Source organism: Perca fluviatilis, chromosome 14, assembly GCF_010015445.1.
Source record: "Perca fluviatilis chromosome 14, GENO_Pfluv_1.0, whole genome shotgun sequence".
NCBI classification, from domain to species: domain Eukaryota; kingdom Metazoa; phylum Chordata; class Actinopteri; order Perciformes; family Percidae; genus Perca; species Perca fluviatilis.
Genome location: NC_053125.1, coordinates 9,085,514 through 9,102,429, shown reverse-complemented (window position 1 = coordinate 9,102,429; position 16,916 = coordinate 9,085,514). Strand labels below are relative to the sequence as shown.

Below are 16,916 nucleotides of genomic sequence, written 5' to 3'. Positions count from 1 at the left end.
CATCAAGCGCTGCACTGCTCTACAGCAGCAAGACCCCTAGTGTATACCAGGAAAGTATCATGTATTTCCATAGGGAAAAAATAAGAAAATGGCTCAATCTGTTAAAAAATAAATAAATGAACAATAATAGTTATGAAGCCAGGACTCTAGGAAGCCTGCATGCTTGATTTAATGCCATAATGGCTGTGGGATAAAAAATGGGAAAATGTTGTCCTTAGGGTCTGGGTGTCTGTATGTTGACTACACAGTTTTTTGCAGACCTATTATAGAAGTTGAGGTTGAACTTCCAAAAATTTGAAAACGTATGCAAAATGCATACAGCCAAAATGATTGAAAAATGAAAAAGCCTAAAATGTCCCACAAATCGTTAACCCCTTAAAGGTCCAATGTGTAGGAATTTCTCCCATCTAGCGTTGAGATCATATACCGCAATCAACTTTCTCGCGCCACGCATCTCAAAGTACGTATTACAGCTACGGTAGCCTTCTCGCTTCAAAAAGCCGGTCTCTTGCTCTTTTCAATCTCCTTTTTCTTTTTCTGGGCGAAGAAGAAGAAGACTCCTGTTCCTAAAATTTGGATTTTGAATACGTGTGGTCCTCCATGTTTCCTTCTTCAAACTTGCCGGGGCCGGGAAGCTACGATAGCCATTAGCAGCATTAGCAGCACCTGTGAGTTTATCATGTGACAGCGAAAACGCGAAAGGCGGAGCAGTATGTCCTGTATGTCCCTTACAGGCTAACGTATTTCAAGATGGCGCATGAATATGGAGCGTCTACCACAGTTCATGCGAATGCAAATGTAAAATTTCAAGCCAAAAGGAATACTTGGAATTGATGGTGATGGTAAATATTCATGAAAAAAGGACAAGTTTGTAAAACAGGCAACGCAGATTTTTATAATGAACAACAAAACACGTTACACACTGGACCTTTAACATGTAGTTGTTACCACTCATTCCCTTCCTTTGAGTTTGGAAAGTATCAACTTATTCCACATTGTCGGACAGTGGCCAATTCTGTGCTAGCTTACTCTTCATTGAAGCTATACAATGTATACATTTCCCCTGGAGTTAAAAGTTCTAGGTTTGAACCATGTTTTGCTGAACAGCATACGTTTGTAATGCCTTAATGTGTCCATTGGGTTTAATGATTAGCTCTCTCTTTGCCTATGTTAGTCCAGAGTTGACCATTTTTGCAATATGATTTCAGGCAAAGGTCAAGCCAGAAACATTAGCAATCTGTTCTATATATAACCAAGGGATGGCCTCTGTGGATCGGGGATAGGACTCTGTATGTTAGGTAATGGATAGGCGATGCAGGCAGCGCTGCCTTGAAGGCACTAGGGTTAGGCAATGGTTAGGGTTAGGTTTGGGTTAAAATGCAACGCCCGGGATGGGCGCTGCGAGGGGCACGGGCACAAGGGGACCACAGTCAACGGTAGCAGCGCTGCCTTGAAGTCGACGTTGGGGGCTTAAAACACCATCGAGCCAAAAAAGGCATCAATAACGGACTGCTAAAAAGTCGTCAGAAGTGTCTCAAAGGTCGAGAAAAGCGACGATAATATCCGGACAGAAAAAAGTTGGAAAAAGCGATCAAACGTTCAAAAAACAACGTGGACTTTAATCTCCCAAACCCTCCGCGGCCGACAAAAGTTGTCGGAGCACAAATTATGCAGTTTGAAAAGTAACAAACGAAAATACAACTCGTCCTTGGACAAACTGTTAAAATATACCGTACACCTGTTAATCCACAGACATTTCTAAGAGTGTGGAAGCAATTGGTGTGAGGCTGATTTTAGTTTATTTATTGTCACTGAAACCAGTAACCTTCCACCTAACATACACTGACTGCACAGGACAAACTCCATGTTTGTGTTTGTAGGAATGTGTTATCTCCATTGTGCATCACATTGTGAGGATGAATTCATGCACGGTTGGGAGATTAACCACACAAAAAAACCCTTAGCGGTCTTGCCAAGACTGATCTGCCCTTAGATCAAACTCTGCAGACCCACATGTGTGTGGACAGGGTTGGTATATAATTCTCTTCTCCTGCAGAACAACCCAACAGTTTGTTTGTGAACGGAGCGAACACACAGCCATCATGTCCAGGATCGTAGGTGTTACTCTCCTGCTCATCATTCTGCTTGACACCTTCTACTGCAGGACTGGTAAATGGAAAACCCGAATTTGTACTGGAATTGTTTCTGCATGAATGCATCTTTAAAAGATTATGTTTTGGGTATTTGTAGGCCCTTATTGACAGGACAGGCTAAGAAATGAAAGGGTAGAGAGGGGGAATGACATGCAGCAAAGGGCCGCAGGTCAGAGTCGAACCCGGGCCAGCTGCGTAGAGGAGCAAACCTCTTTACATGGGCACCCGCTCGACCAGTTGAGCTATCCCTGCATAAATGCGTCTTGCGATCTCGCCAAAATGGACAACACAGGGAATTATGCAAGGCGGTTGATGGGTGATGTATTATTGTTCCACGTGAATGATTTCTTGCTACTTTTTTCCACTGTGTACAGATTCCCATGCTGGATTTCCTGTGTCCAAAATGCACATCCTCAAGTGCAGGTGCAAAGGTGAGTGTCCCGTTGGTCTTTCATACATTAAGGTTAAACATTTGCAATGGTGACAATTAGCGTATACGACCGCATGTATGACTTGACTATCATTTATTGATGAAACTAAGGTTTCGGCTCTTCTGGACCTTGAGTGCGGGAGTGCAGGAGTGCAGGATCTTCCTTTTTCAAGTCTAATGTCATATTTGTGAATGTTAAAGCACTTGCATCGAAGAATTGTTGGATGTGCGAATTCTTTCTTCTTAATCAAAAACATCAGCATAGAAAAAGAGCTTGATCATCGGGGCTTTTATAATAACTGTATTGAGGGTCTCCTATTGGCTTCAAAGATTTTGGTTTTCTCCAGACTTTTCTGCCATTCTATCAACTGCTACAGTCTGTTGTCATGTAAAGCAGACAAACAGGCATCGAATGTGATCATGACCTGAGTTTCTGTGCTGTAAGTTTCAGTGACCACCTCTGTTTTCATTGCAGTTTTACCCAGCGGAATGCTAAAGTGTCGCCACCCTCTTCTTCCCACAAGCCACGTCGAGAAACAGAATCTGATCAAATGCATCTGCAGCAAGGCAAACCATCACAGTGAGTGAACTGACATCGCACGTGGGTGTGATATAAAGATATGTCTCTTTTCTGTGCGAATATTTAGTAAAGATCTTTAATTTGTCTGCATTTTTTCCCCTCCTATTTTGTAGAGTTTCCAAAGTTGAGGGCAGCCTGCGCTTCAAGGAATCCTGGTGTTCCAATCTCCCTGGTATGAAGGAGTGGACTTATGCAGAGAGAGCGGGAGTGCAAGACCTTAAACACGGCTCGTTATGAATCACTTCACATCAGGCAAGATCAAATGATCGCATCACGTTAACCATTACATCCCATGATATCACATCACATAATAGTCACATCATGAACATGAAGTAACATCACATTATGCTTGCTCTTGGGGGAATGACTGGAATTGTTGGGTCTTTGTAAATTATAGAGTGTGGTCTAGACCTACTCTATCTGTAAAGTGTCTCGAGATAACTCTTTGTGAATAAAATTGACTAGAATTGAATTATGCATCGCCTTATCCTTGCAGTATATTATATATTATGTCTGTGACCTGTCATGCATTGTAAATAAAGAAATATTTTAATTAAGCAGACTTTAGTTTTCTTCTTTGTTTGTGCATGTCTGAATTTAAGCGGAGCTCAGCAATTATGTGATATTTAGGGAAATATGCAAATTCACTTTTTGCAGAGAGTTAGATAAGGCGATATATATATATATATATATATATATATATATATATATATATATATATATATATATATATATATAAAGCTACAGCAGTCGGTTAGCCTAGCTTAGCATAAAGACCGGAAACAGAGGAAGACAGCTAACTGATTCCACCGAATGCAAAATAAAAAGGTCACTAATTAACAAGTCGTATCTCATTTATACAGTCCATACAGTCCATTTATTTAACAAGCAAAAGGAATAGTGTCAAAATGAACAATCAGCCATTTAATGGGGGTTGTGTGCTGGATTGTTTTCCTGCTTCCTGTCTTTATGCTAAGCTAAGCTAACAGGCTGCTAGCTCCAGCTACGTATTTACCAATTGTCAGAGTGGTATCTCTCCTCTCATCTTGCACAAAAAGAACATGAAGTCGATATTTCCAAGAATGTTGAACTATTGCCTTACACATTGCCTACACTGAAATGGTTGTGAAAGAAATTACAACACTGGTTGAAACATTCATCACAGTTGCAGGTACAATATTACATAAAGTTTTTTGTCAGAGAGCAACGACCACCAGCACATTACGTACACCTATGTTTACTGTAAGCTTTGACGTTTTATTGTTGACAACACCTCCATGAAAAGGTTTTATTGTCCTCACATTCTCCTTTGTCAGCTGGCACAGGTCCCTTGAACCTCAAAAAACAACAAAAAACAGGCTGCAGGGGATTGTCAAAGTGTGTGGATAAATTGCAGGCATGAACTCGAATAACCTTTCAGGCTAGCATGAAGTCAGGCCTCTGAAGAAGGCTCAGTCGACCCTGGCACCCAGCCAACCCCTGTCCCAGGAGTTGAGGTTTCCGTCCGGCCGCAGATCCAATCTGCCAAGATGCACCGCCAATAGACTTAAAAAAACTGGCCTTTTTAAATAACTTTTTTTTGTGGAAACTTTTTATTTTATATCCGTAGGTGTTATATAGTATAGAGTATTTTTTACAGTGTGGTATCAGTACTTTGGATCTGAATACATCTTCCATCACTGGATGTGATACTCTATTACCCACCATGCATCTCACCTCTGTTAATCCCCTGTGTCAGCTGCAGCCCCTATAGAAGAGGAGACCGGTTTTTGCTTGATAGGGGTAGGATTCACTCCAGTGGGCCATTCATGTTTCACACAGGACAATGAGATATCCCATATCACAACAGAGGCATTGTTTTTAGTAGCATGTCCAGCTCTGGAAACCCTCCCAAACGGTGAAATTCCATAGCTCGCTTCTCATCGGGGGACTACAGGTGGAAATTAGCAATTATTGCTATAACCTGGCCCAAGACATATTCTCTTGTATTACAAGTTTAATGTTTATTTGTGAATTGTCCCTGTCTCATTTGATTTGATGCATTTTTCTGAATCTTTTGAAAGAGACATATCTAATTAACAATGGTGGAAGAAGTACTGGGATACTTTACTTAAGTAAAATTACTAATACCACACTGTAAAAAAAACAAAAAAACAAACTCTGTTACCAAGTACCAATTCCTGCATTGAAAATGTTACTCAAGTACAAGTATTTAAGTATCATCAGAAAAATGTACTTCAATTATTAAAAGTAAAAGTGCTCAATGCGAAACTAGTAACTGAAGCTGTCAGATGAATGTAGTTAATGTAGTAATGAGCGAAAAGTCCAATATTTCTCTCTGAAATGTAGCAGAGTAGAAGTAGAACGTGGCATGAAAAGAAAAGACTCAAGTAAAGTACAAGAGCCTCAACATTTGTACTTAAGGACAGTACTTGAGTAAATGTACTTTGTTACATTCCACCACTGGTGTTAAGTTTGTAAAAATGCTAATAATTCTTTGTGTGAATGATGTTTTTTTCCCCTGTATTGGTTATACATGTGTTCTATTAGGGAAATGCTGTACTATCTGATTCAACTGTTAACAACATAATCATCAAAAAAATCTAATAAATTGAATTTTTTCCTTGTTCTTATGTTTTATGCCATTATAACTGTGTTTTAATGCCCAAAAGTCATTTAGGAGCTATTCCTACTTCTCGCCATGGTTCTGCTTGTTAATTTGAGATTCCAAACTTGCAGATGGAGTGAAAATGAATCCACGGTGAGTAATGATGTGACAGGAGCAAAAAATAAATTAAAAATGGCTTGGTTTTTACACAGTTAAATATCAGCATAGCTAATTTTTCAAGAAAATGAAAGTGATGGTCTCTGTGATTCAAATTCTTACTGTCAATGATACACTGGTGGTTAATAATTTAAAAAAAAGAAGTGCTATGTGATGACATTTTGGGCTTTCTCACGCCTCTTGCTCAACTGTTACAATGGGTTGCGCAGTGGCGTAACTCTCAAACCAAAACACTCTTCTTTTCCACAACGGCAATAAGATAAGATAAGAAAAACGTTGTCGTCCGTCACGAGTGACAGAAATTTGTCTTTGACAGGGCAGGCTCGAATGACCAAAAAATACAGTATAAGAACATAAAGATACATATAGAAACAGTGTAATAACACTGACTGTAAAACAAGTGCAACATGCAAAATCAGTGCAAGAGGAAGCCTGAATGGAGCTGTTTGATGCTGTCTGTGGTGATGGCAGTGGGGATGCAATGGGAAAAATAACATTTAAGCATTATTCCTTATATTTTTATGTTTTATTTCTACTTTAATTCTCTCACAAATGCTGAAAGAGTCTATCTCATTTCCCACATGCAGATTTTGATTCTAACTTTGCTGAACAGATAGGGGGCTACAAGGTCACCCTAAAACTATCGTACAGGGAGGAGGAGGCGAAATGGCTCCGAGATGTCTCTTGTGTTTTTTCTGATTGTCTTCATGTGTATCAGATTGCCTGTAAGAACTGTAGCGTCATAATAATCCAAGTGCGTGTGTGCTGTCACTCTGAAAATGCATATAAGCCTGGTGTTCTTGTTCACTCATTTGAGAAACTGACTCCACACTGGGCTGCGGCCTTTTGTGAAATCATGTTGCTCCTATTTCGCAAAATATATCTTTTAATAAAATACAAAAACCCAACTTGGTTCTAGTCTCAGACTGTCTTATTTGTTTCATTTTACTAAACTTTGAAAACCTTCCCCCTGCTGCAAAGGAAACTTCCACAACAGGGACGAAAGAGTTATTAATATATGTTTTTCCCTGCAAATGGGACTCTGTAGTGCCGAACTGATGGCAGTAACTGAAAGGATGGGTGAAGGGGGGTGGGTGGGATCCTGTGTGATTATAGTGGCTTTCCTGAGTACTGACCGGGTGTGAAGTTCTATAACTACCTCATTATTAACAACTGATTTAGTGGAATTGACTTAACAGGTATAATGCCACTGACTAGTTATCTTTATTGTCCCGGAGAGACAGATTTTCAAGTAACATAAGTTTCATCAGAGGAAAGGCACATTTTTAAAAAAGAAACTTAAATCCCACCTTCAATTCCCCTAATTTTGTAACATGGGGTTTTATATCTGATTTTCTTTTGTTGTAAGACGTAAGTGTTACCATGTGTCATGTTGTGTAATAAAGTGTAATGACATTTTTTTTATATGTTTTCTTGTGGTTTTGTGTTTTTTTTATCGTTATTTCGTTTTATATCGGTTAGAGTTTATGTTTCTTCTCTCTTCCTGTATGTGTCATGAAATGTTTTAATATTATCTGATTTATAGCCGTAGATTAAGGGGGATGCATGGGATATGTCCCCTCCAATATTTAGGAGAGGTAGATTTGTAGGTTTGTATAAAAATATGAAAGAACCCACTCCCTAAAAAGGTAAAAAAAATAACCGTTCAGGTACCTTTTATTCTCGTACATGATCTTTTTTCATATTTTTAATTGTTACTGAAGTTACACGGTTGAAAATTGGAACTGTATGACAATCTATGCAAGCGTACGATGAGAATTCAAAAGTAAGTCCAGTGGGACCGGCCCGTTCTGGGAACGGCAAGGATTGCGGGTGGATTAGGTGTATAGAGCGACAGCTGACACATTGTCCCACACTAGCGTCCTATAATATCGCATTTTTATTTTTTTTTGTATTGTTTTCAGCTGCTCTTTAATGTTTTATGTAAAGTACTTTGAATTGCCCTGTTGCTGAAATGGGCTATACAAATAAAGCTGCCTAAAACCTTCGCCCCCTTGGTCTGATTTAATGTTGTTTTTGGACCCCCAGGAAGACTTGCTGGTCATCTCGGGCGTCAGCTGTGGATCATTATAACAAACTGTGAACTATAAACTAGTAAAAACACAGTGTCTGGACATCCTTTTAGACATCAACTAATCGCGCACTGTCTGAATAAACTTACTGCAGGTCAGCTGAGTCAAGTGTCATGGGAGCGCATTGCCTTGTTTACCCGCCTTATCTGGTTTCATATTTACACCAAAACACTGCAGTCAAGCAAAGAGCACACACACACACACACACACACACACACATGCAAAAGTCAAAGTAAGAAGACAGAAAGAAAAAGTCCCTCAGAAAGATAACAAAATTGTGCTTGTCTTTTCTTTGGGGGGGATCAAACAAGCACTGACAGGTAAGTCATCTATTCGTTATCCAAAACAAAACCTGGTTACATATTTTTAGTTCTACTTCACCGATGTAAATCATTCTGCAGAGTACAAGCAGCCGCTGGCTCTGAGCCGCACATGTGCCGGAAATAAATTTGGAACGTTCCGGTGGAATTTTTCTCTCCTGGGTAGCCAGGAGAGCAGAGCTAAAGGGGAACTCGTGTCAGGAGACATGCTGTGTTTAATCTTTAGTGAGGGGTTAGGGGCGTGGACCTTTGTTCTGAGCGCCTCACGGGTTTTCTTATCTTTTGACTGAGATAATGGTTTCCTGTGGATGTTGGCTTTGGCCAGAATTATGGGTCGCGGATACAGCGTTGGCTGCTTTGTATCCTCTTTTTATTTATCTGGTGGAAATGTGTAGATGTGATAGACAAGGGTGGGAGGGGGGGGGGGAAGCAATCAGCACTAGCACTAGGCCAACATTCCCTTTAGATGCAAACTAGTAGATCAGATAGCAACCCCAATCTCCTAAAAGGCTTATATTACTAGAATGTACTACTGATGTGTTTGCCATATGTGTTTTGGAGGGAATAGAACATGCTTCCTAGATTCCTGGCAACTTTTGTCTTTCAAAAATAAGTGTTTGACATCAGACGATCTAAGTGGCGGATAGCAACTAGTACTTTTTTTTTTATTAGTAGTTGTACTAGTAATTCACTACACTGTTAGAAAATGCCTCGGAAATACAGGCTAATATACCGTGTTTATGTGAAGGAATTTTCTGTAATGATTTGTCTCAGGTGTTTTTCCGTATTTGGATTTTTTTGGATTAATAGAAATGTCCGTTAAAGGCCAGTTAAAGGTCAGGTATACTGTAAATCTACAAAATGTTCCGTTTTTTTTGTATTAACAGAAATTAGATTAGATTAGATTAGATTCAACTTTATTGTCATTGTGTCGAGTACAAGTCCAAAGACAACGAAATGCAGTTTGCGTCCAACCAAAAGTGCAAAAAAAATGCAAAAAGTGCAGTGTGATATACAAAGTATAGTCAGGTGGTGCATAGGCAGGACAAGAAATATATTTATAATTAATAATATATATTTCTTTTGCAATTATGTAAGCACATAATGTAATCTGAAAACTGCTGCCCTGGTTAAAAAGAACAATGCAACTGATCTCAGCTGGTATTCTGTCTATAATAGAGTGGAATGGAAATTTCTAAATGACCCCAAACTTTTGACCGGTAGTGTATCTAACACATCCATACAGGGTTTGGTACTCCGTACCGGCCGATATGCAAGTTAAAGTATCGAAATCGGTATTGGGAAAGAAAAAAATGGTATGGAACATAATCTAATAATAACTTTACTTTGACATGCGCGATTCGGCAGCTAGTGAAACATTTTGCTTTTGATACTTTACGTACATTTGACTAATAGTACTTCTTTACTTTTAATAAGTAACATTTTCAATGCAGGCGTGTTTCTTGTATTATGAGTATTTTTATATATTAATTATGCTATTGCTATTATACTTAAGTAAATTATCTGAATATTCGTCCATTTAATTCCTTTAATAGAAGCCTCTATGGTGTATAACTCAGAGTGGAATAAGCATTATTAAGCATTATGTTAAAAGTACAAGATATGAGGGGAACCCAGCAATAACAGAGGCCCAGCTAGTCAAAATGTTTGAACATACAGTATAAAGAGCATCAAAGCCATAGTAGTGCCCCAATCATTTTCATCATGACAGTTCATTTTTAACGTGGCGGTAATTTTAATTGTGTCCCCACCTCTCTATCATGGTCGTTCATGGCCAGCTCAGCCATGTCACGACAGGTGGTCCAGGTCCAGCCGGAGAGCAGGGTTCAGGAGGCAGGTCAATGGAGTACTGGCCTGTGTGAGTGCCATAAAGACGTGGGTGACTGTAAGTGTGCAAACATAATGAAGTATATGAATTATAAGATTTATAATATTTCTGACCATCTCTGCTGAATGCAGAAAAATCATCATGTCATGTTATTGTGTACTGTTAGTTGAGTACTGTGTGTGCGTATGTGCCTATGTGCGTGTGTGTGCGTGTGTGTGTGTGTGTGTGTGTGTGTGTGTGTGTGTGTGCGTGCGTGTGTATGCACAGGCTGCTTTGCCGTGTGCTGCCTCCCAGTGTTCACCTGTAAGGTGACCAGTGCAGTGGGTGCCTGTCCCTGTCTGCCTCTGCTGGACTGTATCGGCTGTGTCCCACCGGCATCTCTCGCCATGAGGGCGTCTGTCAGGCAACGATACGGCATACGGGTAATACAGCAAAGAAATATCACTATTAAATACAACATATAGTATTTCACACATTGTGGGTAAATGTAAGCAAAAAAGATAAAACTGACCTGTGCTTGCTTTCTAGTCAGTGAAGAATTCTGCTGCATTTGTCTTTTCTGTCGAAATGAAGCCATAGTATAGTATGTTGAAAAAAGATATAAAAAAGCCATAGTATAGTATGTCGAAAAAGGGATAAAAAAAGCAATAGTATAGTATGTCGAAAAAAGTGACATAAAAGCCATAATATAGTATGTTGAAAAAAGACATAGTATAGTATGTCGAAAGATGGATAAAAAAGCCATAGTATAGTATGTTGAAATAAGTCATAGTATAGTATGTCGAAAAAAGTGATAAAAACGCCATAGTATAGTATGTCAAAAGAATTCATGAAAAAGCCATAGTATAGTATGTCGAAAAAGGGATAAAAAAGCCATAGAATAGTATGTTGAAAAAAGTGATAAAATTGCCATAGTATAGTATGTTGAAAAAAGCCATAGTATAGTATGTAGATAAAAGTGATAAAAAAGCCAAATTATAGTATGTTGAAAAAATTCATGAATAAGCCATAATATAGTATGTCGAAAAAGGGATAAAAAAGCCATAGTATAGTATGTTGAATAAAAGCCATGTTATAGTATGTCCAAAAAAGTGATAAAAAAGCCATAGTATAGTATTTCGAAAATAGTGATATAAAAGCCATTGTATTGTATGTTTAAAAAAGCCATAGTATAGTATGTCGAATAAAAGCCATGTTATAGTATGTCCAAAAAAGTGATAAAAAAGCCATAGTATAGTATTTCGAAAATAGTGATATAAAAGCCATTGTATTGTATGTTTAAAAAAGCCATAGTAAAGTATGATGAAAAAGGGATAAAAAAGCCATAGTATAGTATGTCGAAAAAAGTGATAAAAACGCCATAGTATAGCATGTCGAAATAAGACATAGTATAGTTTGTTGAAAAAAGTATGAAAAAGTCATAGTATAGTATGTCGAAAAAAATTATGAAGAAGACATAGTATTGTATGTTAAAAAAAGCCATACTATAGTATGTCGAAAAAAGGGATAATAAAGCCATAGCATGGTATGTCAAAAAAAGTGATTTTAAAGCCATAGCATAGTATGTTGAAATAAGACATAGTATAGTTTGTTGAAAAAAGTATGAAAAAGTCATAGTATAGTATGTCGAAAAAAATTATGAAAGAGACATAGTATATTATGTCGAAAAAAGCCATACTATAAGTATGTTGATAAGTGATGAAAAAGTCATAGCATAGTATGTTGAAAAAAGCCATACTATAGTATGTCGAAAGAAATTAAGAAAAAGCCATATTATAGTATGTCGAAAAAAGGGGATTAAAAAGCCATAGTATAATATGTCGAAAAAAGTGATTAAAAAGCACATAGTATAGTATGTCGATAAAAGTGATTAAAAAGCCATAGTATAGTATGTCGAAAAAAGTGAATAAAAAGCCATAGTATAGTATGTCGAAAAAAGGGATTAAAAAGCCATAGTATAGTATGTCGAAAAAAGTGATTAAAAAGCCATAGTATAGTATGTCGATAAAAGTGATTAAAAAGCCATAGTATAGTATGTCGATAAAAGTGATTAAAAACCATAGTATAGTATGTCGTCAAAAGGGATTAAAAAGCCATAGTATAGTATGTTAAAAAAAGCCATACTATAGTATGTCGAAAAAAGCCATAGTGTAGTATGTTAAAAAAGCCATACTATAGCATGTTAAAAAAAGCCATAGTATAGTATGTCGAAAAAAGGGATTAAAAAGCCATAGTATAGTATGTTGATAAAAGTGATTAATAAGCCATAGTATAGTATGTCGAAAAAAGGGATTAAAAAGCCATAGTATAGTATGTCGAAAAAAGGGATGAAAAAGCCATAGTATAGTATGTCGAAAAAAGGGATAAAAAAGCCATAGTATAGTATGTCGAAAAAAGGGATGAAAAAGCCATAGTATAGTATGTCGAAAAAGGGATGAAAAAGCCATAGTATAGTATGTCGAATAAAGTGATTAAAAAGCCATAGTATAGTATAACGGAAAAAGTGAATAAAAGCCATAAGTATAAGTATAAAGAAGGGATTAAAAAGCCATAGCATAGTATGTCGAATAAAGTGATTAAAAAGCCATAGTATAGTATGTCGAATAAAGTAAATAAAAAGCCATAGTATAGTATGTCGAAAAAAGGGATTAAAAAGCCATACTATAGTATGTCGAAAGAAATTAAGAAAAAGACATAGTATAGTATGTCGATAAAAGGGGATTAAAAAGCCATAGTATAGTATGTCGAAAAAAGTTATTAAAAAGCCAGTATGTCGATAAAAGTTATTAAAAAGCCATAGTATAGTATGTCGAAAAAAGGGATTAAAAAGCCATAGTATAGTATGTCGAAAAAAGTGATTAAAAAGCCATAGTATAAAGATAGAAATGTTAAAAAAAGCCATACTAGAGTATGTCGAAAAGAGCATATGTAGTATGTTTAAAAAAAGCCATACTATATATAATTTTAAAAAAACATAATTAGAGTATACCAAAAAAGCCATAGTGTGTTATATGTTAAAAGCCATACTATAGCATTTAAAAAGCCATAGTATAGTATGTCGAAAAAAGGGATGAAAAAGCCAAGTATAGTATGTCCGAAAAGGGATGAAAAAGCCATAGTATAGTATGTCGAAAAAGGGATGAAAAAAGCCATAGTATAATATGTCGAAAAAGGGATGAAAAAGCCATAGTATAGTATGTCGAAAAAGGGATGAAAAGCCAGTAGTATAGTATGTCGAAAGAAATTAAGAAAAAAGACATAATATAGTATGTCGATAAAAGGGGATTAAAAAGCCATAGTATAGTATGTCGAAAAAAGTTATTAAAAAGCCATAGTATAGTATGTCGAAAAAAGGGATTAAAAAGCCATAGTATAGTATGTCGATAAAAGGGGATTAAAAAGCCATAATATAGTATGTCGAGAAGTTATTAAACGCCATAGTATAAGTATAACGGTGAGGGATTAAAAAAGCCACAGTATAGTATGTCGATAAAAGTGGATTAAAAAGCCCATAGTATAGTATGTAAAAAAAGCCATACCAGAGTAATGTCGAAAAAGCCATAGTGGTAAGAGTAAAACATACCATAATCAGCATGTTAAAAAAGCCATAGTATAGGTATATGGTAAAGGGATGAAAAAGCCATAGTATAGTATGTTGAAAAAAGGGATAAAAAAAGCCATAGTATAGTATGTTGAAAAAGGGGATTAAAAAGCCATAAAGTATAGTATGTTGAAAAAGGGATAAAGCCATAGTATAGTATGTCGAAAAAAGGGATGAAAAAGCCATCATATATTATGTCGAAAAAAAAAGGGATTAAAAAGCCATAGTATAGTATGTAACAAAAAGGGATAAAAAAGCCATAGTATAGTATGTCGAAAAAGGATGAAAAAGCCATGGTATAGTATGTCGTAAAAGGATGAAAAGCGCCATAATATATTAGTCGAAAAAAAGGGATTAAAAAGCCATAGTATAGTATGTCGAAAAAAGGGATGAAAAAAGGCCATAATATAGTATGTCGAAAAAAGGATAAAAAGCCATAGTATAGTAGTATCGAAAAAGGGATAAAAAAAGCCATAGTATAGTATGTCGAAAAAGGGATGAAAAAAGCCATAGTATAGTATGTCGAAAAAGGGGATGAAAAGCCATAGTATAGTATGTCGAAAAGGGATTAAAAAGCCATAGCATAGTATGTCGAATAAAGTGATTAAAAGCCACAGCATAAGTATGTCGAAAAAGGGATAAGAGCCATAGCATAGTATTCGAATAAAGTGATTAAAAAAGCCATAGTATAGTATGGTCAAAAAAGGGATTAAAAGAGCCATAGTATAGTATGTAGATAAAAGTGAGGAAAAAGCCACAGTATATTATGTTGAAATTTAGTCATAGTATAGTATGTTGAAAAAAGTGATAAAAAAGCCATATTATAGTATGTTGAAACAATTCATGAATAAGCCATAGTATAGTATGTCGAAAAAGGGATAAAAAAGCCATAGTATAGTATGTTGAATAAAAGCCAATATAGTATGTCCAAAAAAGTGATAAAAAAGCCATAGTATAGCATTTTCGAAAATAGTGATACAAAAGCCATTGTATTGTGTGTTTAAAAACGCCCAGTATAGTATGTCGAAAAATGCCATAATATAGCGTCACGTAGGAAAGGGATAAAAAGCAATAATAGTATAGTATGCCGAAAAAGTGAATTTAAAGCCATAGCATAGTATGTTGAAACAAGCTCCATAGTATAGTATGTCGAAAAATTATGAAAGAGACATAGTATATTATGTCGAAAAAAGCCATACTATAAGTATGTTGATAAGTGATGAAAAAGTCATAGCATAGTATGTTGAAAAAAGCCATACTATAGTATGTCGAAAGAAATTATGAAAAAGACATAGTATAGTATGTTGAAATAAGCCATAATATAGTATGTCAAAAAAGGGATTAATAAGCGATAGTATAGTATGTCGATAAAAGTGATTAAAAAGCCATAGTATAGTATGTCGATAAAAGTGATTAATAAGCCATAGTATAGTATGTCGATTAAAGTGATGAAAAAGCCATAGTATAGTATGTCGAAAAAAGGGATTAATAAGCGATAGTATAGTATGTCGATAAAAGTGATTAAAAAGCCATAGTATAGTATGTCGATAAAAGTGATTAATAAGCCATAGTATAGTATGTCGATAAAAGTGATTAAAAAGCCATAGTATAGTATGTCGAATAAAGCCATAGAATAGTATGTCGAATAAAGCCATAGAATAGTATGTCGAAAAAAGCCATAGTGTAGTATGTTAAAAAAGCCATACTATAGCATGTTAAAAAAAGCCATAGTATAGTATGTCGAAAAAAGGGATGAAAAAGCCATAGTATAGTATGTCGAAAAAAGGGATTAAAAAGCCATAGTATAGTATGTCGAATAAAGTGATTAAAAAGCCATAGTATAGTATGTCGAAAAAAGTGATTAAAAAGCCATAGCATAGTATGTCGAATAAAGTGATTAAAAAGCCATAGTATAGTATGTCGAAAAAAGGGATTAAAAAGCCATAGTATAGTATGTCGAAAAAAGGGATTAATAGGCCATAGTATAGTATGTAGATAAAAGTGAGGAAAAAGCCACAGTATAGTATGTTGAAATTTAGTCATAGTATAGTATTTAGATAAAAGTGATAAAAAAGCCATATTATAGTATGTTGAAACAATTCATGATTAAGCCATAGTATAGTATGTCGAAAAAGGGATAAAAAAGCCATAGTATAGTATGTTGAATAAAAGCCATGTTATAGTATGTCCAAAAAAGTGTTAAAAAAGCCATAGTATAGTATTTCGAAAATAGTGATATAAAAGCCATTGTATTGTATGTTTAAAAACGCCACAGTATAGTATGTCGAAAAATGCCATAATATAGTACGTCGAAAAAGGGATAAAAAAGCCATAGTATAGTATGTTGAAATAAGCCATAGTATAGTATGTCGAAAAAGGGATTAATAAGCGATAGTATAGTATGTCGATAAAAGTGATTAAAAAGCCATAGTATAGTATGTCGATAAAAGTGATTAATAAGCCATAGTATAGTATGTCGATTAAAGTGATGAAAAGCCATAGTATAGTATGTCGATAAAAGGGATTAATAAGCCATAGTATAGTATGTCGATAAAAGTGATTAAAAAGCCATAGTATAGTATGTCGATAAAAGTGATTAATAAGCCATAGTATAGTATGTCGATAAAAGTGATTAAAAAGCCATAGTATAGTATGTCGAAAAAAGGGATTAATAAGCCATAGTATATTATGTCGATAAAAGTGATTAAAAAGCCATAGTATAGTATGTCGATAAAAGTGATGAAAAAGCCATAGTATAGTATGTCGATAAAAGTGATTAAAAAGCCATAGTATAGTATGTCGAAAAAAGGGATAAAAAAGCCATAGTATAGTATGTCGAAAAAAGGGATAAAAAGCCATAGTATAGTATGTCGAAAAAAGGGATTAAAACCATAGTATAGTATGTCGATAAAAGTGATTAAAAAGCCATAGTATAGTATGTTAAAAAAAGCCATACTATAGTATGTTAAAATAAAAAGCCATAGTATAGTATGTCGAAAAAAGGGATTAAAAAGCCATAGTATAGTATGTCGAAAAAAGGGATGAAAAAGCCATAATATATTATGTCGAAAAAAGGGATTAAAAAGCCATAGTATAGTATGTCGA

At 35.8% G+C, this 16,916-nt stretch overlaps 1 protein-coding gene across 3 annotated transcripts in view; it reads left to right on the top strand.

Annotated features, from left to right (window-relative positions):
- The first annotated feature begins 8,236 nt into the window (after window positions 1-8,236).
- Window positions 8,237-16,916, top strand: part of LOC120572236 (placenta-specific gene 8 protein-like) — a 58,588-nt gene continuing 49,908 nt past the window's right edge. For 2 of the 3 annotated variants that reach the window (XR_005641406.1, XM_039821453.1), the window contains exons 1-3: window positions 8,237-8,361; window positions 10,161-10,267; window positions 10,478-10,632. Coding sequence is in view for 2 of the 3 variants with exons in the window: in XM_039821453.1 (XP_039677387.1) it covers window positions 10,168-10,267; window positions 10,478-10,632 (255 nt within the window). In the remaining variant the exon portion in view is untranslated. The remainder of the gene's footprint in view (window positions 8,362-10,160; window positions 10,268-10,477; window positions 10,633-16,916) is intronic. The other variant, XM_039821454.1, reaches the window with a different exon arrangement.